Source organism: Phacochoerus africanus, chromosome 11 (assembly GCF_016906955.1).
Source record: "Phacochoerus africanus isolate WHEZ1 chromosome 11, ROS_Pafr_v1, whole genome shotgun sequence".
NCBI classification, from domain to species: Eukaryota; Metazoa; Chordata; class Mammalia; order Artiodactyla; family Suidae; genus Phacochoerus; species Phacochoerus africanus.
Window position 1 is genome coordinate 6,251,567 of NC_062554.1, and position 20,295 is coordinate 6,271,861.

At 57.3% G+C, this 20,295-nt stretch overlaps 1 protein-coding gene across 4 annotated transcripts in view; it reads right to left on the bottom strand.

Annotated features, from left to right (window-relative positions):
• The window catches only part of CLPB (caseinolytic mitochondrial matrix peptidase chaperone subunit B), a 144,407-nt gene that overhangs the window by 23,199 nt on the left and 100,913 nt on the right, over positions 1-20,295 (bottom strand). For all 4 annotated transcript variants that reach the window (XM_047754161.1, XM_047754160.1, XM_047754158.1 and 1 more), the window contains exons 6-7: positions 15,414-15,511; positions 4,067-4,181 (exon numbers count right to left, since the gene is read on the bottom strand). In XM_047754161.1, coding sequence (XP_047610117.1) covers positions 4,067-4,181; positions 15,414-15,511 — 213 coding nt within the window. The remainder of the gene's footprint in view (positions 1-4,066; positions 4,182-15,413; positions 15,512-20,295) is intronic.

The following is a 20,295-nucleotide window of genomic DNA, read 5'->3' on the forward strand; positions in this document are numbered from 1 at the left end:
CGAGATCACATGTGTGGATGAGTCAAGGGCAGGTGGAGCATGAGGGGGCATGGTCCCTTGTGGTTGACGCGCGGATTCTGAGTTCCGGCCAGACGCGGGCTTGAGGAGTCGTCAAGGTGGTAGGCGGAGCCTTCCTGGGGGTTCATGGGCTTCAGAGTCCACTGGGACCAGATACAATGGGTTTGGGGGACAGGCCCTGCTCGGAGGGAGCCTCAGGGAAGCTTCCAGACCTGCAGGCTGCCCTGCTGCCCTGGGGAGGCTTCTTGGAATTGGTCTAGGAATGGCCCGTCTGCCCAAGGGGTCAACGGCTGCGCAGTAGCGGTGCTGGGATTACACACTGCACGGCAGTCACGTTCCCAGCATGCTTGGGAACAACTAGAAGAAAGACCTACGGCTTCTCTCCTTTCCTCGGAGGTCACCACAGAGACAGACAAGGGGCCCACAGAAACAAGTGCTTTGACAAACTGCACGGAGCACCTACTTCGAGCAGAGGGTTGTGCCAGGAACTAGGAAAACAAACATGGTTCAGGCCTGGTCTCTGCCCTCAGGAGCCTGCAGTCTATGGCTCCTGAAGTGAGTCAGATGAAGTAAAAACCAGCCAGAGTGTGGAGAACGGGCAGGGCTGGGGTGGGGAAGGGGCCAGGAAGAAGGGAACCCCCAGTAGAGGGACGGCATCAAGAAGGCAGCAGGAGATGACAGCAGGTGCGGGGAAGCAGGAGCAGCCGCCGTGAGCAGGGCTGGGGGGCTGTACGCCAGGCCAGGGCAGCCACCCGAAGGTTTTAGACATAGTGTTTTTTTTTTTTTTTTTTTTGCCCCCACTTAATAAAGGTGGTTCCAGCTGGGAGAAATGACTTTAGGGGAAGAAAAAGAGGCAGACAGAGCAGAGAGGAGGCCACTGCGTGGTTCAGAAGGGAGATGCTGAGGTCCTGAGCTGGGCCAGTGGTCCTAGGAACACAGGGAGAGGCTGGGTTTGCGACCCATTTAAGAGGTAGAACGGCAGAATCTGAGGGCTCTAAGGGCTGAGGGGGAGGGAAGGACCGATGAAGTGTCCACCTTTCTGCTCAGCAGACCAGGGACTGGTTCTTTCCCGAGACAGGAACACAGGGGGCGGAGTCCAGCTCTGCACAGGCTGAGCAGACAGCGGGCCACCTCTCTGAGGATGTGGGCACAGGGGCTCTGAGCTCCTGAGAGGTCTGCCCCCAACCCCCCCGCCACCATGATGGAGAACAGCTCTGGATTCTGGAAGGAGTCTTGCTGTCAACGTCAGCACTCTGGCTTGTGGTCTGCAGGCTGGCCCTGCTTTGGCTCCAGTGACCCCAGAAGACCAGAGAGGCCAGGAGGCCTGAGCTGAGGGGTGGTGCTTCATCCCTCCATTTGTAAGGCGGTAACGGTGCGCCGGCCCTGCTGGAAGCCCTGCAGCTGGGGCTCACGCTGATAAATTCCCTGTATTACTTTGCACAAATCAATATCCCAGCACTTACCAGGGGTTGATGTGACCGAAATTGGTTTCAGCCAATTCGTGAGGGTAATAAATGGCCATTTATCAAATCAATTCATTCTGCGGCACTTCTCTGGCTGCCCATCCTCATGGTACCCCTGGGGTGCCAGGCTCACCCAGCCAGTGCCCAGCACACATCCGACACTAGTCTAGAGGCCCCAGGGAGGCCTGGCCGACCTTGAGACCTGCCTCCCCCGGGGCACCTGCTCATCTGGAGAGCCTGAGGCACTGGCTGCTGCCTGCCCACCAGGTTCCTGCCCAGAGGGTATCTCCCGCCTCACCTGAGCCGGCAGCTGAACACAATCTGCGGGGCTGCCGGCAAGGCGGGCACCCAGTCACCGCCTTGCGAATGGAAGAGAAGGCAGCAGCCCCCGTAGCCCAGGCCCCCACGGCCTCTGGGGCTTCTCTAGCATCACAGGAGCCATCACAGGATCAGCCTACACACCGCAGGGCACAGGGCAGGGCCTTCCTGATCTGAGACGCGTTCGGATGACAGGACGGAGCTGTGGGTGGAAGGAAGCACTCTGCGGACAGACACTCTGATGGCCCCTGGGAGGCAGGGAGTGGGACCGACTCCTGCCCTGGGCCTACGGCAAGGAGCGGCGAGGGCAGTGTGGCAGGGGCTGGTGTGGGACCAGGTGAGAGGCCAGCCTGGACCCAGGACCGAGGCTCAGTCCTGGGCTGAAGGAAATTGCTGTGGGCCTGACCTACAGAGCAGTGGCTGAGCCAGACGGTAACCAGCGCAGGGGCGGGGATGTTTTACGGAGCGCCGTCTGGAACACCCTGGCAAGAGCCCGTGCTTCCCGGCCCTCCAGTGCTGGGCCTGGCTGCCCGGGGCGCGGGCGAGTGGCCGCAGCTGCACAGCTGGTGAGCGCTCCACTTGCTCCCTGAGCCCCGGCGGACTGGACTCCCTGCGTCTGGATGGCCTCCTCCCTCTTCCCCCAGCTACTCTTGGGAGCCTCCTACCTCACGGGCCTGAGAGGCTGGTGAGAAGCGGGTCAGAGGAGAGGCCACTGCTGGGAGAGAGGGGGCCGCATGGGGAGCGGAGAGAAACCACCATGCCGGCGGCCGCGGTTCCTGCCCAAGCGGACTGGAGCCTCCGGCAGATACGCGTCCCCAGATCTCCGCCGGGTCATCTGTCTCCCACGGGCTCCCTCCCTCTAGCGCAGACACGGCCTTGGCCAAGCAGTGGCGGCTGCCACCTCCCAGGTCGTGGCTGAGGGTGGCTTCTGTATCCAGACCCCAAAGCGCAGCCTGGCTCGGCGTGGGCCTGAGCAGCAGGCCTTCTGTAAGCTCGTCCTGACTCCCGCATGCGCCTGCAGGCAGCCCTCCGCCCTCCAGCTGCTGAAGCTGCGCTGGGCTACGGCTACGTTTAGCCGGGGATGGTCCGGTTCCCATCCAGCGGCTCACGACTCGCATGAGTCCCACTGGTTCGTGAAGCTGCTGCAGATCAGGCTCGGCTCAGTGTGTCACGGGGGCGACGCCTACACTGCTCGGTGACCCCTCTAATTGGTTTCCTAGGGCTGACCATGCCACCCCAGAATGTTCCAGAGGGACACCGCCACCTCTGTCTCACGTCTCCTTCACCAGTGAGCAGGGCCGGTGCTGGCCCTGGAGGGGCTGGGCCGCACCCATGGGACCCGATGCGATGCGGCGCTAGACGCAAAACGCGAGTGGGACGGACGGAGACACTGCAGGGCAGGGGTTTTTCAGCTTGCGCTGAGCAGCAGACTGCCTGAAGGGCCTGTTAAAACACAGGCTTGTGGGCCCTGCTGCCGGACTTCTGATCCCACAGGCCTGGGTGAGGCTCAGGCCTGCATCTCTAACAGTTCCCGGAGAAGGCTGGTGCCGCGGGTCCACTGGGAGAACCACTGCCGTGGGGAAAGGCCCTTGTCAGGGCCGGGCGTGGGCCCCCAGCCCTTGCCTCACCTGCCTGAGGTCGCCCCCAGGGACTCATGTGCCCGAGCGGAACCTCGGTTTTATCAACGAGCCGGTGGGGAGCGTGGGCAGGAGGCTATCAGATGAGGGGTCACACCAAGAGGAGGCCCAGCCCCCAGGGCTCAAAGGATGAGAGCTTCCGCTGTGGAGAAGAAGGCTCTCAAGACTTGTTGGGGATGTTTTTCCTAAAAGTGAGCCAGTTGCTGACAAATTATACTGAGGTGTGGCAGAGGCCAGGGCTGGGAGACCGAAGAAGACGGAAGGGCTAGTTCCAGCTCCCCTGCTGCATCACCAGTGACGGGCAGGCTCCTGCTCCTCGCAGGGTCCCAGTTTCCCCCCTCCCCGGACAACTGGGGGTGGGGCGGGGGCCGTGGACAGGATGAAGGTCAGAGTTAAAGGGGACGTGTAGGAAACAGCCTGGAGCCAATGACTGTCTCCAAGTCCTCATCTGGAAGACGGGGATTGAATGGGCTCAGCCGGATCGGGATGCCGTAAGGATGAGAGGACGCAGCACCTGGCGCGCAGGCCGAGCTCAGCCGCCACGCGCACGGGGAGCTCCTGTGGCTCCTCCCCGGCAGGGAGACCGTGGGCCTCACCGCCCTGTGGCGCAGGCCCGCGCGTGGCACTCACCGGCCCCCACGGCGGCGATGGCGCTCTCCTGGCCAATGATGTGCTCCTTCAGCCGCTGCTCCAGGGGAAAGCGGCGCCGCTCCTCAGCCTCGCGCTTGCGCTGCTTCTCCTGGTACTGCGGGAAGAGAGCGCTCCGTGGGTCCTTGGTTCCTGTTCTCCCCAGTCCGGGTCTGGGGCTCTGGTTCCCGACCCCTCGTACCAGGCCTCACCTCATCCCCTTACCTTGGGCGCCCACCGCTCAGGGTGCTGGCTCCCCTATAGTGAAATACGTGCTGCTAGTAGACCGAGCCTTGCCTCTGGAGCCCAACGGAAGGGTTGATTTGAACCCAGCTCTATTGCTTACAAGACGTGTCTATTACCTAGAGCCAGGCTTTGCCTCGGTTTGTCCTCTGTAAGTTGGGGATTAAATATGACGATGGACAGAACGCGCCTAGGGTCACGGCTGGCAGGCACCGAGTGCTTACAAACAGAGGTTCCTTTCCTTTTCCAAGTACACTTTTTTTTTTTTTACTTTTTTTACTTTTTTTGTCTTTTCTAGGGCCACACCCTCGGCATATGGAAGTTCCCAGGCTAAGGTTAAATCAGAGCTACAGCTGCCAGCCTAGACCACAGCCAAGCCACAGTGACTCGAGATCCCAGCCATTGGCGACCTACAGCACAGCTCACGGCAACACCAGATCCTTAACCCACTCAGCGAGGCCAGGGATCAGACCCGCGTCCTCATGGATGCGAGTCAGGTTCATTGCCGCTGAGCCACGATGGGAACTCCTCCACGTATCCTCTTGAAAAGAGCTATGAACACCCTGCACTTCAATGATGCTGCATTTCAATGAAACACACTCTTCAGTGGCTGCCCTGACGTGTGCCCGGCCCCGGGCTGCCGTGAAAGGGGCAGGGGCAGGAGGATTAGACCCTGTCCCCTGGGAAGTTCAGATGACGTGCACGCCTGGTGTGCGTCTGGCCTCCGGTTTGGTCCACTTTGGAAAAGGCAGAAGGCAAAGCCTAGGCTTGGTCACGCTGGGAGGGAGGAGAGCCAGGCCGTGCCCTCAGAGAGCACAAGGCTGGGCCGGGGAGGTGAGGCAGCCTCTGCCCAAACACTCTCAGGCAGAATCGGTCATTTACCTCGTGGTTCCACAGCGCGTGTGCCCATTTCGAGCCCTATACCTGTCACCAAAGAAGTTTCCTGAAAACAAGTTTGTTGCATAGCTGCAACTCTGTCTTCCTACTCAGTCATGCACCCCCCGGAGACAGGCACTGCCGTTTACTCACTGCTATGCCTGGCACAGGTCCTGGCACAGTGCAGGCAGCTGGGGAATGTTTGCAAACGCGAAGTTGATGACAGATACAAAGAGGGAATGACAACCAGACGGGGAGGTGGAGGACTACAGAGAGGGAAGGATGCCCAAAGCACGGGACGCTTCCGGAAGGCAGGCGGCCTGAAAGGGCTGGAGCACCAGGCAGGGAGGGCCAAGCCCACAGGTCTGATGACAACGCACTTGTGGGGGTGGGGGCGTGGGGGGGGGGAGGACAGAAAGACCCAGGGCTTCTTTCCCCCAGGCCCTGTCACGCTGACAGCTTTCTCGAAAGTGAACTGCCACGGTAAGGCCCTGTCACAGAAGGTGTGGCTGCAGATTGCTCTTCTGGGCCGAGTGGACGAAGAACACCTGCTGCTCAGGCAGGGTTTTCCTGTTACGGTAGTGACCTTGACAGAAGTTAAAAAAAATAAATAGCAAACAATCCAATTTTGGCTGTTGCTATCAGCCTGTAACTGAAAGCTCCCATCCGTCCCGGGGTTTCATATGGAGCAATAATTCGGCACCGATCCCAGCGGAGCGCCGCTTGCCGGCTGGAATCCAGCGCGTCACCGGGCTGCTCCCTCAGGCGCCACATACATCAGCAGGCTCTGCCGACTCCAGCCATCTATCTGCCGCCTCCTCCTCCTCCCCGCACATGGGCCCACTGGGCTGGAAGGCTCCGATGCTGAGCCGCACACATACCGGCTGGCAGGGCACCGGCTGGCAGCCTGGCCGGCTGCAGTCAGACTGGCTCAGACGGAGGCCAGCCTCCGCGGGCTCACGGGGTCTGTTCCCTCGCTCTGCCTCCGTGATGGGTCCTCCCACCCCTGGGCCTTTTGCTCATGCTGCTCCCTCACCACAAACGTCTCCTCTAGTCCCGCCGACCTCCAAGTGCCCTGGCGACCTCAGCTTAAATACGCCACTGTCCAAGGAGCCAGCTAAGGCATCACGCCGGCCCCCGGCCCCAGGACTTCCGAGGCACCTGCTTCCCTGCCTGTTTACGTCTCCTGACTTGACATGTGAGGTCCCAGTGATAGAGACCACGTTTTACGCATCCCACAGCTCTGGCGCCCAGCCCCGGGCCTGGCTCACGGGACTCAATACATGTTGCCAACTGGACACGCTAACTACCGTTTGGGGAACGGCTGCTGGCTGCCAGGCACAGTACCTCAATTCTTAGTTGCCCCATCTGAAGCTTGACTCCTCTCTGGTTCACCGGGGGGGACACTGTGTGGCAGAAAGCAGCAGCTCTGCTCCGGAAAGACCTGACTCGGACCTCACCCCTGTCAGTACCAGCCAGCTGACCCGGGGAAGCGAATCCGCCTCTCTGGACTTCAGTTTCCTCGCCTCGAACACAGGCAGCGTACTCACCCCTGCCTCGCAAGGTCTCTGTGAGGTGCTGCTGGGGGCTAAGTAAGATGACAAGTACGAAGCTCCTGGTTGGTGTCTGGTACACGGCAAATTCACAGGCAGAGAGGTGGCTGTGTGACAGACTCCAGGGGCCAGCCTAGGACCTGGCCCTTGGCAAGCCTTTGATCAGTGTAACTTCTCTTTGCTGCGTTCTGGTAACTGATTAACCAGTGCATTGCTTTGTTTTGTTTTGGTGCTGGGACTCTTCCAACTGATTTAATCTGCACGGAGCCCCAAATACAAGGAGAAGAGCTGCTCTGGTTCACACGGAGGCCAGGAGCCAAGGCCACCTGGATGTCCCCACTGCCCCAGGGTGGCTCTTGAGGGTCCTATGGCTCTTGAGGGTCCTATGGCCTGCGGTGGCTCAGCTCTGCCTGCCGATTTCCGACACAGAGAGATCGCTACCTCTAAGCTCTGCCCGCCACTCTGCAGGTTTGGGTGCGGCCACCAGGGCCTCCTGGTCTTCTTCAGGGCAGCATTTCTACTTCCTGTAACTCCTCCTCAGTCTCATGAGTGTAGGTTAGCTCAGCATTCCTGTTATTTTCTTGGGCAAGGGGAAGAGGTTCTTGACGTCCATGGGGAGAGGGGACACTGTGACACGGCTTTCTCAGGTGCTTTCTATGTGGGCCTGGGGAAAAGTCAACCTATGGCCTAAAGTCAACCTATGGCCTAAAGTCAACGATGCCAGCATACTCCCTCCCGGCCAGAAGCCCCACATTATCTAATCAAAAAATTTCCGGAACTGGATCAGACTTTTTGATAAAATGTACAGGACAACGGGATTAAACCAGGTAGGAGGGTACCATTTCACACCCTTTTCCGAGTGCTTATTAGCAGAGATCGTGTTAAAAAGTGATGTTGAATGAGTGAATGACTTCTTCCGGCGTTCACTCAGAGTTCAGGCTGGTGAAAAGCCAGCCAGTGGAAGAGCCCAGGGAAAGAAAACACCTGGCCTGTATGCATCCTACCTGGGGGAGAGGCCAGAGGAAGGGAGAAAGCACCTGGCCTGTATGCATCCTACCTGGGGGAGAGGCCAGAGGAAGGGAGAAAGCACCCACGGTGGCAGGGCTCCATGCACACAGGCTACTGCTGCTCTTGGCTTCTCGAGATGGGGAGGAAGGCTACGGGGACTGAGATCAAGGCCCTGCTTGGAGAGGCTTCCACCAGAGGAGGGGACAGGGCAGGTGACCCAGCCTGCAAAAGCAGAGGTACTGGGCTGACGGGCGCTAGGAGGCGGCCACCCAGGAGAGTGGGAGTGGGGGAGTGACCTTCTTAATAAAAGCCACATGCAATTAGCTTCTGAAGCCCTCACCCGGAGCCAGCAGCGACCAGCTCCTCTTGCTGCATCTTGGCTGGATAATCGCAGCCCCTGGTTTCCATCCTTCCTCATTCACTGTGGCACCTCCTGGATGGGAGTGCATTTACAGGAAAGGGCTGGGAGGCTGGGACGAAGCCTAGCCGAGCTTGCTAGGAGGTGGGTGGCGGGGCTGAGTGGTTCTGCGGGGTACGGCAGCACCCCTACTGCTGGGCACTCCTCAGGGAACAGGCCTGAGAAGGAGCCTGGCACCGTGTCCCCTGAGAAGGCAGCCACGGCAGGGATGGGAGGTGGAGTGAGAAGAGCGGGATAGGTGTGAGGGGGGGCAGAGAAGAGGGGCCAAGCTGCAGCTGGCCTCTGTGGGCGGGGAGGGCACAGAGCCCACTGGCTGCTCAGACTCCGATGTGCCCCAAGCCCCGGTTATGTCACAGTCAGGGCCTCTACCATGCCCTGGGGCCGGGCAGGGACACAGACGACTGGGAGACACAGAGCACATGGGAGAGGAGACTGGGGGACGAGGGGGTGTCCAGTGAACCTGAAAGTCTCCTGAACCAGCTCCTGGAGCCCACGTCCCCTCCAAGGAAAGCCTCCATCCATCCCATCAGACCGGGTGTCCTGTCGGCAAACAGCCGGGCTGATGCAGAGACGAGACAGCGAGGGAAGGCTACACGGAGCTGGGCGTGGCTAAAGTCAGAAAATGGACTGTGTCCTCAGTGTCACCTCGGGAGGCGCATGACGTCGATGGACCTGCAGCTGGGAGTTAATTTTCATCACGGGCTTAGAGGGTCCGTGCGGCTCTCCCCACCAGCACCTTCCCTCTGCAACGACCAGGGATCTTGGGCGGTGGGGCGCGGACGCTGCGTAGATACCCTGTTCCTCCGCAAATGCCCAGCCATGCCCCTGGTTTGACCGTGTGCTGGCGAGTCCCGCCGGCTTTGGAACCAGCTGTTCCAGTCCCCACGGTCGCTGGAGTTCAGAGCGTCTCCTCCCCTGCTGTCCGGACAGGGCTCCCTGGCAGCAAGCGATCAGGGCAGAAGGCCGACCCTGCAATCTGACTCCAGTGCCACCTCTCCACCCAGAGAAACGACAAGACCTGCTCCCGCCTCTGGGGAGCTCAGAGCCTATTGAGGGGGATGAAACGTCAAGCACCGACTACGTCGGGGCGTCCTCACGAATTTTTGGAAAATGAACACCAGAGGGTGTTCTTGCTGGAAACGCGCAATCTGAGTTGAATCGTAAGGACATGAGACAAACCCTAACTGCGGGCGGTCTACAGAACCACCAGCTTGTGCTGGTTAGAAGCTGAAGTCACCAAAGAGAGACCGAAGAACCCGTCCAGAGTCCAGAGGAAAGGAGACTAAAGAGACATGACGACTGAAACCAACTTCGCATCCAGCATTTTCTTTTCTCGTAAAAAGAATTATTGGGACAACTGTTGAAATCTGAGTGTCATCTATAGATGAGCTGATGTCAACATAAACACTTTGAGGACTGGCCTGAGGTTATGCAAGAAAATGTCTTTTGTCTTTTAGGAAAGTTATACAAGTATTTAGGGGCACCAAAGGCATAACTTCATTCTCTCAAACGGTTCAGAAAAGATTCCCTCTCTCTCTGATTTATATACACACATAAGCAATAAAGCCCGTGTGATAAAACGTCAACAGCTGGTCATCTCGGTGAAGGCTTATGGCAATTCACTGTACTATTTTCGAAATCATGTAAAAATAGAGGTGTAATCAATCGGGACGACGCTTACCCTTGAGGGGTGGGTAGTGAATGGAAGGGAGTATGATACAAACAGGTGCTTGTAATAGTCTATTTCTTTTCTTTCCTTTTTTTTTTTTTTTGCTTTTTAGGGCCACACCCTCAGCCTACGGAGGTTCCCAGGCCAGGGATCAATTTGGAGGTAGAGCTGCCAGCCTATACCACTGCCACTGCAACCCATGAGCGAGGCCAGGGATCGAACCCACAACCTCAGGGTTCCTAGTCAGATTCGTTTCCGCCGTGCCACAATGCAAACTGTGGTAACAGTCTATTTCTTGAGCAGGTACATTCAGTTTGTGAAAATACAGTAGGCTGTGTACTTATGATAGGTGCACCTTATATTTCAATAAAAACTTAAGAAGTTAAAAGAAAAAGAGAACATACAAGCTTGCCCCATAAAGCACGGAGTGCCGTGTCTGGCCCTGTAATGAAGGTTTGACGGTGCTGTCACCCGCTCCGGGCCTGGCACCCAGGCACTTGAGATAAGGTGTGATGCAGGGAGCAGGCTGGGCAAGGCAGGGAAGGGGCCCCTCTTCACCCAAGGCCAGGAGTGCAAGTAAGCCTCTCGCCCTCCTGTGTACCTCACCCCTTCTTTGCTGACAGCTTCCTGCAGAGCTGAAGGGAGCACCCAGGCTCGCAGCCCAGGGGACCAGTGCATCCCCGGCTACCCCTCAAGCAGATGAAACAGCACAGAGATAGGAAACGTGTTTGTGATTCTGCCACCGGGATATGCAAATAAAATATATACGATAGGCTCATGTGCCTAATATTCCTGCCAATTCATTCTCTGGGTGTGATTAAAATGAGCAATAAATTCCTGCTGAGTCTCGGTGGAGTGAGGATCTGGGAGCGGAGGCGTGGGCTGGCACCAGCACGTCCCCCTCAGCTGAATATTCATCACGGGCTAGCTCCCCATATTTTTGTTTTATCTGCCATTGTGTGCACAGAGATATATTTCTACCTCTCCTTCGTTGCTTAGTTAAGATGTGAAAACGGTCTAAGCTCTAGGTACTAAGGTCTCTAGCCACTGAAATCCTTCAAAGTGAGAGCATGGGCCACCTTCTCTACGAAGCCCGCTCTGTTCCTTCTGCCTGGAGGTGACCCTGGAGTCCCACAAACGGCGTGGAGCCTTTCCGGGGCACAGGTCAGTCGGTGGGTATCAGAGCTGAGAGAGCCGCCTCCCCACCCTCTCCACCACCGGCCAGCGCGGCACGGAGGAGCTGGCCTTCACCGCCCCTGCATCTTCAAAGGGGCCGAAGGAGGCTTCCGCACACACAGAAATGACGAGAGAGCTGAGCAAACCAGGTGTGATTGGAAAATCATTCAGGCCACTGGAGGTAACAGATTCTTTGATAAGTGACCCATTTGAAAAGGCAGAATAAAACGAAAAATTAGGTTTACAGATAATGCTAAGGTGGGAAAATCATCAAGAAATAATAAGTTAAAAAAAAAAAAAAAAAAAAGCAGATTCCAAATAGGGAGCCGGGGTCCTACCTCAACCGCCTTCAGGACCAAGTAGGAAATACAAATGTCTGACAGGCAAGCATGTGACACGACAGGAGACAGGGCCCGTGGCCGGGAGTCTGGGCCCTGACCTCTAGGGCGTTTCACTCGCATTTAAGAGAAACTCTGAGTTGGCAAAATAGAACAATAAAACAGGGTGCCAGTTTGAGAGCCCCTGGTATATACAGCAGGCTATCAACTAGGTTCCTGCTGGCCTGGTGGTTAAGGAGCCAGCATTGTCACTGCCATGGCATAGGTTCGATCCCTGGCCCAGGAACTTCTGCATGCTGCAGTTGTGGTCCAAAAAAAAAGACAGAAAGAAAAAAAGCCACTTACATAAATATATACAGATATGGTCTAGAAACGGCACATGTAGTATCGTAAGAGGAAACCTGATTCATAGTCCAATAGTTACTTATAAAAACTTGATTTCAGGTCACCTGCTTTCTTTCACCTTCAGTTTTCTCATCTGTAAAATGGGGGTAATAAAATCTGCTTCATAGACTCGTTACAGGATTAGAAAGACTATAAAAGCACCCGGTATAAAACATGTATTAGAGCACCTAGAGGCACTTGATAAATTGTACCTACATCGTTATAAGTAATTAAAAACACTGACAGCAGTTAGGTAGAGGCAGTAGGGCTAAACTGCTTTTTTTTTTTTTTGCCATTTCTAGGCCCGCTCCCACGGCATATGGAGGTTCCCAGGCTAGGGGTCGAATCGGAGCTGTAGCCGCCAGCCTACGCCAGAGCCAGGCAACGCAGGATCCGAGCCACGTCTGCAACCTACACCACAGCTCATGGCAACGCTGGATCGTTAACCCACTGAGCAAGGCCAGGGACCGAACCCGCAACCTCATGGTTCCTAGTTGGATTCGTTAACCACTGCGCCACGATGGGAACTCCCTAAACTGCTTTTAACGGTCATTCAGCTCAGCTGACATCTCTTCCAGGAGGCCTTCCCTGATCTCCCGTGCAGGATTAGAAGCCACCTTGGGTTTCCACAGTCCCTGGGCTCTGCTAGGGCTGATGACTCAGTGGTGTTGTGTTCACGACCGCCTGCCTCTGCCCCAGACTGTGAGCTCCCACCTAGCCCGGAGCCCGGCACACGGAGAGCATTTATAAACACGCACTCAATTAGTTAATCCTCTCCATCTTCCTTTCTGAATTTTCCGTAATGGGACAGATGAGTTTCACAACTACAGATTTCCTACGGAGAGCACATGTCTGACTACAGAGAGGTAGGTGCAAGGGGAAGAAGCCGAGCTGGGGGTGGGGGTGGGGGGCGGAGGGATAGAAGGGGACGAGGATAAGATCGGAGTGGCGGTAACCCGAGTCTAGACCAAGAGCCAGCAGGCGAGGTCTCCGGCTGGGGCACCCTCCAGACCCGAGTCATCCTGGCGCTGCCACGTGACCTAAGTCCAGTGAGAAGCAGGGCGAGACCATGCAGCCTAACGCAGTGTCCTTCCCCTGAAAGCTCCTCACACTTCCCAAGAGGCGGCGTGTGCCAGCAGGGGGATAAAAAGCAGTGCGGAGGGACGTGTGCACGCGGGGATGCCGAGCAAGGGAGACGAAGACCACGCTGCTGCCGCCTGGGAGGGCCGAGGGGGCTCACTGGGTACCATGTGAGGGACTGCAGAGCCATCGGGAGGAGCTCAGCGGACAGCTGGACATCGGAAGGAGAACAACCAGATCCGACAGAGCCCGAGTGTCGGGAGGTGACGACAGAGCAACGGTCTTCCCGCTGAGTGGGGACAGAGCCCCGGGCTGGCTCTGACTGCTCTTCCAGCTGCGAGCGGCAGCTGCTCCCCGGAGCCGCCGCCCTGGGAGGGCGCTCCTCCTGCAGCCGTGAACCCGCTCCGTCCCGGCCGCCTCTCCCCCCAGCCACGGCGCCCCTGTGCCTACGTGCAGGCTCCTCTCTCTGCCAGACGCCCACTGCCTTTGGCCTCCTCTCCCGGCACAGCTCCTCCTGCCCCCTTCCCGCCCCTCTCTGCACAGATTCTTAGAGTTCAGTCCACCCCAAAGGAAGCATCTGCTGCTGCTCTCTGTGGTCCAGAGGGATCTGACCGGCACAGACGACGCAACTGGCCCTCCTTCCCTGGGGACCCTAGCCTTGCCCCGACGTGGCTGACACCGAGGCATTTCTTGGGCAGTGCAATTTTGTTAAGGGTCCCTCAGGAGCCCCGACCCTTCCACCTCGGCTGGCGCGATGAAGCCTGCCCTCCGTTAGGTGACCAGACCAGCGCCTGCCCCATGTCACACCACCTGACAAAACGCGCTACTCCTGGCCCAGGGCAGCGCTTGCTCCCGGGTCCTCCGAAAGGGGAGAGATGATGGGAATGCAGCCCCGACGGTGCTCTGAGACGTGCTCAGGGACCTCCCGGAGGCATTGGGGAAGCAGACTTTACTTCCAGGGCGGGGAAAGGGGGTTAGCTCTGTCCAGTGGGTGGGGAGTGGACGTAAGGGCCCTGCTTCCAGGCTGGGCCTTTGGCTGCAGGGCCAAGGCCCTCCAGAGCGCTCTTCTCTCTGGCAAGAAGCAGCCGTTTCCCAGAGGGCCAGTCAGGTCCCTGAGGACCCAGGACGAACAGAGCCCTCCTCGGCTGACCCACGATGGACCTGCAGCAGGAGGTAAAAATGAACCTTGTTGTTTAGGCCACTGAAACGCAGGGGTGTTAAAACAGCACAATCTAGTCGGTCCTGACTGCCACGCAGACCACCGTCCACTGAACGGAACCGTAGACGGCATCTGGTCACAATGTTCTCAGCTCCCAGCGACAAACTGAGGTTGGACGAGGGGAAGCGCCGGCCCAGGCCAGCCAGGCACGAGCTAGGGAGCTGGGACCCCGGCCCTCGCCGCGTGGGTCTCAGGCTGGTGACCTCGGTGCTCTTACTCGAAACACAGAGCGTGTTTGCCACTACCTGGGGCCTGCGCCCTTCATCGTCTCAGCCCATCAGCCGATTGCCACGATGCTGCAAAGGGCACGGCCACGGGCAGCTGAGCCCTCAGCTCCGGCCCTGCCTGCGACCCTGCTGCGGGACCCTGCAGTATGACAGTAACTCGCTCTGGAACCAAAGGCAGGTCGGGACCCCTGCCCCCCTCCCCAGGAAGAAAGGCCTCATTTCGGTCTCAGCATAGCCGCCAGGGAGGCTGTTCCAGAGGAAGGGCTGGGCCAGGCGGGAGGGGCCCCGGGCCGCCTTTCCTGCACCCAGAGCAGCTCTGTTTTCCTCCGACTTATTTGTTTAGACTTGATAAGACTTCCCATCAGTGAACGCGGCGACTTCTCAGGTCCCTGCCAGCTCTGATATCTGTGATCTCATTCCTGGATTCGGCCGAGGACTTCCTGAGTTTCGACTTGGTGGCTGGGAGGAGCAGAAGGTGGCCTGTTTTTAGGGGGTTCAGACGCAGAGTTTTTGGCCAAGACTCTATACGGGGCTCTCTGGAGTGTGTGTGGAGGGGAGGGGTCAGGGAACAGTTCTGGAAGGAGTGATGATGCGAAAAGGTTACCTGACGAGGCTGCAGAGAGAGTACACGAGGCCTGGGGAACGGTCCTTAGGCTGAAGATGGTACCTTGTTCACCCTCCTCCTACGAAAAGGAGCAGGAAGGCCCAGTACCCAGACACGGAACTGGAAGGTTAGTCCTCAGAAGTCAGAAGCGCCCCAGGCCTCTACTGGTCATGGAGGGGGCAGCGTCCTATTCTTGATGAGACTGGGGTTGGGTGTGTACTTAAATGGACAACAGAGTTCCCGTCATGGCACAGCAGTAACGAACCCGACTGGTATCCATGAGGATGTGGGTTCCATCCCTGGCCTTGCTCAGTGGGTCAAGGATCCGGCATTGCTGTGGCTGTGGTGTAGGCCGGCAGCTGCAGCTCTGACTGGACCCCCACCCTGGGAACTTCCATATGCCATGAGTGCGGCCTAAAAAGGAAAAAAAAAAGAAAAAGACAATAGTGCCCTAAGGAGAAATGGACTTTGGTGGGAAGCCCAACCTAACTTCATGAGTGAAAGACTAAATGCAGCAGGAGCGCCCACAGGCCCTCCCCTCCCTTCGGGACTTACCTTGGCCTCAGAGGTCCTTAAAAGCTTCATCACTTCCCCTTCTCGAGCATAATCCAAGGGTGTGTGTCCCATTTCATTCCTCTGCAGGGGATTGGCTCCTGACGGGAGGGGAGGAGAAACAGAGTCTCTGAGTGATCAGCGGGTCCTGAGCCTCCCTCGGAGGGGCCCGGGCCTTGATTTCAGCCTAAGTAATGCCCACGGAGATACAGAGCAACAAAAACCCAAGGGACTGAAAAACAGGTCAAGCCACTCTGAGAGAGGAGTACCACTCTGAAGATGGTACCTTGTTCGCCCTCCTCCTACGAAAAGGAGCAGGAAGGCCCAGTACCCAGACACGGAACTGGAAGGTTAGTCCTCAGAAGTCAGAAGCGCCCCAGGCCTCTACTGGTCATGGAAGGGGCAGCGTCCTATTCTTGACTGACAGAGGTCAGGTACTGAGGCTCCTACACGTGCAGGAACATGCTATCCACACAGAGGGGTGCCACACACACACATTTGTGTACACAGGGGTGCAGTGCGTACACAAATACACGCAGCTGAACGTGCTAACAGATGTACCAAACACGCACATAGGTTAATATACGCCAACACCAATGCACTATTCATCAAAACACCTGTACTATCAAACATTTGCACAGAGATGAATATCCACTCATAAAGATCATATAAAAACCTACAGCGCAGACTACCACAAATGACGATGCAAAGGCCCCTTTCCCTCATCTCCCCGCCCCTCCTTCCCCTTTGATGCTCTCTTCCTTCCAGGTACTTCCTGCCTGCCAGGGTCAGCAGAGTCCTCTGAAAGGGCAGGGCCCCACCAGCAACCTGTCGGGGCCGGCCCTTACCAGCACCAGCTGCTGCTGAGCGTGTGTGCAGGCAAGCACTGCCTCCAAATGTTACCTCCTGTGATTTAAGGACAAAGATGTTAAGCGTGAGAAAGGGGGAGGCTTTCTGGGGACCACGCATCCACCTTCTCTTGCTTTTTTTTGTCTTTTTAGGGCCGCACGCTCGGCATATCAAAGTTCCCAGGTCGTGGGTTGAATCCGAGCTGCAGGTGCCGGCCTACACCACAGCCACAGCGTCGCAGGATCTGAGCTGCGTCTGCAACCTACCCCACAGCTCACGGCAACGCTGGATCATTCATCCACTGAGCGAGGCCAGGGATCGAACCCGCATCCTCACGGGTACAAGGTGGGTTTGTTACTGCTGCACTACAACGGGAACTTGCTTTTAAGGGGCAGAAGCTGATGTGCCCGCATGAAGTGTGTGCTTGGGGAGTTCCCGTGGTGGCGCAGTGGTTAACGAATCCGACTAGGAACCATGAGGTTGCGGGTTCGGTCCCTGCCCTTACTCAGTGGGTTAACGATCTGGCCTTCCCGTGAGCTGTGGTGTAGGTTGCAGATATGGCTCGGATCCCGCGTTGCTGTGGCTCTGGCGTAGGCCGGTGGCTATAGCTCCGATTCGACCCCTAGCCTGGGAACCTCCATATGCCGAGGGAGCGGCCCAAGAAATAGCAAAAAGCCAAAAAAAAAAAAGTGTGTGTGCTTGGCGCAAAGCCTTGGCCGTCGTGGAGGAAAGGCTGCACTAAGGCCCGTGCCGTCAGAATCCCCCTCCCTCAGCCCACTCTCCTCTTCAAAAACGTCCACCTCATTCAATTTGCCAAAGCTTGAATGAGTGGGGCCTGGGGACACAGGAGAATCGCGTCTGGCCCCGCCCCGAAGGCGCTCCTCTCAAGGCAAGAAACCAGCACAGAGCAGATGCGCACGAACCACGTACTGCGGAGACTGTCCAGGTAAGGTCAGCCAGTCCTCCTGGACCGCCTCCGGTGGGAATGCTGTCCAGAAGTAAAGAAGGGTTGAGACCCAGTCCCTGGCGTGAGGAGACAATCAGGTGGCCGAGGACACTAAAGACACAGGCTAGCCCGCCTCGCCACGAGGCCGGGCTCGGCGGGCTGCCCAGCCACTGCCTGTTCATGGACAGAAAAAAACAGTGTTTCTCAATCCCAGGCTGTGGAAACACTTATATCATGATATAAAACCATCCTTCCTACTGATGCTCTCTGCTCCTTAAAGGACCGTGAACTTATTATTGACAACGGCAAACGTTTAGTAAGCACCTACACACAGCCGAGTGGCAGGGCTGCAGAGGAAGAGGTGAGCTGGGAGGAGGAGGGAAGGGACCGAGCGGAGAAAGTGTGATCCGGGCCACGGAGACGTCTCATCAGTAAGAAAAATGGAGACATCATCCTATTTTCTAAGAGGAATTTCATACAAGACATTAATACAGATAATTTCTTACTGAGATATAATTCACACACCTCTTAAAGTTTTCAGTTCAATGGATTTAAATAATCCGCAGTGTCACACAACCTCCTCACACCTAACGCCGTTTCCATGATCTTGAAAAGAAACCCCAAGGCCATCATCAGAGACAGTCCCTCTGCCCAACCGTCAGTCTCCTTTCTGTCCCGGCGGTTGCCGCTATGTGACACTTCACATAAATGGCACCACACTGAGCGTGGTGGTCTTTTGCATCTGGCTCTTTTCATTTCGCATGGTTTCAAGGTTCACTGACGTGCGGCATGTGTCATCCGTGACACGGCGTGAATGTGGGGAGAGAGCACGTGCTTCCGCTCCGTGGTGGAATAACCCTCCGTTCTGTGGACATGCCCCGTGCTGCTGACCTGTCGTCGGCTGATGGGTACTTGCGCCCTTTCTCCCGTCTGGCTATTATGAGTGAGGCTGCTGTGAACATTTAGGTACCGGTCTTCGTGCAGATATGTTTTCACGTCTCCTGGTTATGTATCTAGAAGTGGGGACCATGATAATACAGCCCCTGGCGTTTACCGAGCTCTTACCACGTGCCAGGCGCTGTGCTCTCTGCACCTTAGAGCATTTCATCTTCACAGCATCTGAGGGGCAGCAATCAGAACCCCAGGCTGTGGACATGGAGACTGGACTCAGGAGTGAGGCCACCTGCCCACGGTCACAAAGCTGGTTATCTGCTTGGACCAGGAGCTGAACTCACCCTGGGTTTTCTTCTTTTTTTTGGCTGCCCTGTAGCTATGACCTAAGCTGCAGCAGCAGCAACGCCGTCTCCTTAACCCACTGTGCCGGGCCGGGATCAAGCCCGAGTCCCAGTGCTCCCAAGACGCTGCCAACCCCATCGTGCCACGGCGGGAACTCCCACCCTGGGTCTCCTTTCCTCCAATTCTCTATGCTCCCACCAAGGTGGCCATGACACACCCCTCCTGAGCAATCATTCTGTCTTTTCACTGCTCACAGGATAAAACGCAACCGCCCGGGGAAGGAGGACGTCTGGGCTCTAACTAGCAGGCAAATTCTTCGAGATCCAAAAACCACTTTTCGGGTTTTCCTCGCCCCCTGTGACTGCTGCGTCTCCATCTTTCTGCAGGCTCCTCTTCTAGAGTTCGAGTCTAGGCACAGTTCTGGCGCTTTAGCATCTCATGGGGACAAGAGGTGGCCGAAGGACGGCTAGCAGGACCGGGGGCTCAGGAAGGCCCGCGGGCTAAGGGACGGGGCTGCGCACCTGCCCAGCCCTGCTTGCTCCGAGGCTCGGCACCAACAGCGTGTCCTCCCCTCCCCCGAAACTCCGGGACCACGGTGGGGCCCAAAGAGCCACACTCTCACGGTGAAAAAAACCTCTCCTTTCTCAGGCAGCCTTGGAGGGAGCTCTGTCACTAAATATGGGCCGAAGTGGGAGGGGGATCAGCGAGAGACCTCTGGAAGGGAAGGAAGAGAAGAGCTAAAATAAAAAGTGAGAAATGGATAAAGAAGAGAATAAGAACCCGGAGCAGGGGTGGAGGGGGAGAAGGAACAGAGGGTGAGAGCAGCCACCTCAAACAAGTGCTGTCAGTGATCTATATTTGCTTACAGATGAAAAATGTGGGCCATAAACATCGGCCACTGAGTAATTTCTAGCAGGAGTCGTGTCACTTCTCATAAAGGGTGGGATGGGGACAGGTAGGACACCTCTACACCTGGGCCAGCCAGCACAGGAAGCTCTCGGCCAGCACCTCACCCCCACCCCCCAAAGGGGAGGCCAGCCAGGCGCCCCGAGGTTCTGGGGCCTCAGGGCCGCACGTCTGCTCCCACTTAGGCAGGCTGCGGCGGGGGCGCCGTGGATAACAGCCATGAGTACCAGTCTCCCCGCCCCGTGCCCCTGCTCTGATGCTCCGACTTGACTAATTGCTGTAATAATTGATAGAACCTGACTTCCACAACTGATCGATTTCACCTCCACGACCAACGGCCACAAACCATTACACTCCAATAAATAAGCACGCCAGGCCTCCCCCGGCCGCCCTCTCCGGGGCATCGGGATGGCCCGTGCCCTGGCCTGACCTCCCTTACCTCCCACCCGGGGCCCCTCCGGGCCGAGCAGCTGGTCAGGAGGGTCAGGCCTCTAGGAGCGAGGCAGAGGGCCGGGTGGAGGTGCAACCCCTAATCGCAGGCCATCCGTCACCTCCCACCGGCTGTCGGGGGCGGGGGGCCAACACCTGGAGCACCCCGGGCAGCAGCGCGCGGGGCCCTCCCTCCGCTCCTGCTCCAGATTAGTGTGTCCCAGCTTATAATATTTGATGAATAGCAGCCTGGCTTCCTGGCAGCGCTGCTGCGGCTGTGCCTGCCCGCTACAGCTGCGGAAGGTCACTCATTGGGGAAATATGTTTCTGTCAGTGGTATTGAAAAAAGTTTAGTGGAGTGACAGGCCTCAATTTTTCAAATTTTATTAACTCCATCCTCTTAACCATTTGTCTTGAATTCCTTCAGATTCTGGGGGACCTGTCAATAGGGCTGGGGCCAGGCAGGTAGGATGGGGTGGGTGGCCACGGACTGGCCCTGGCTGGTGCCAGTGACACCTT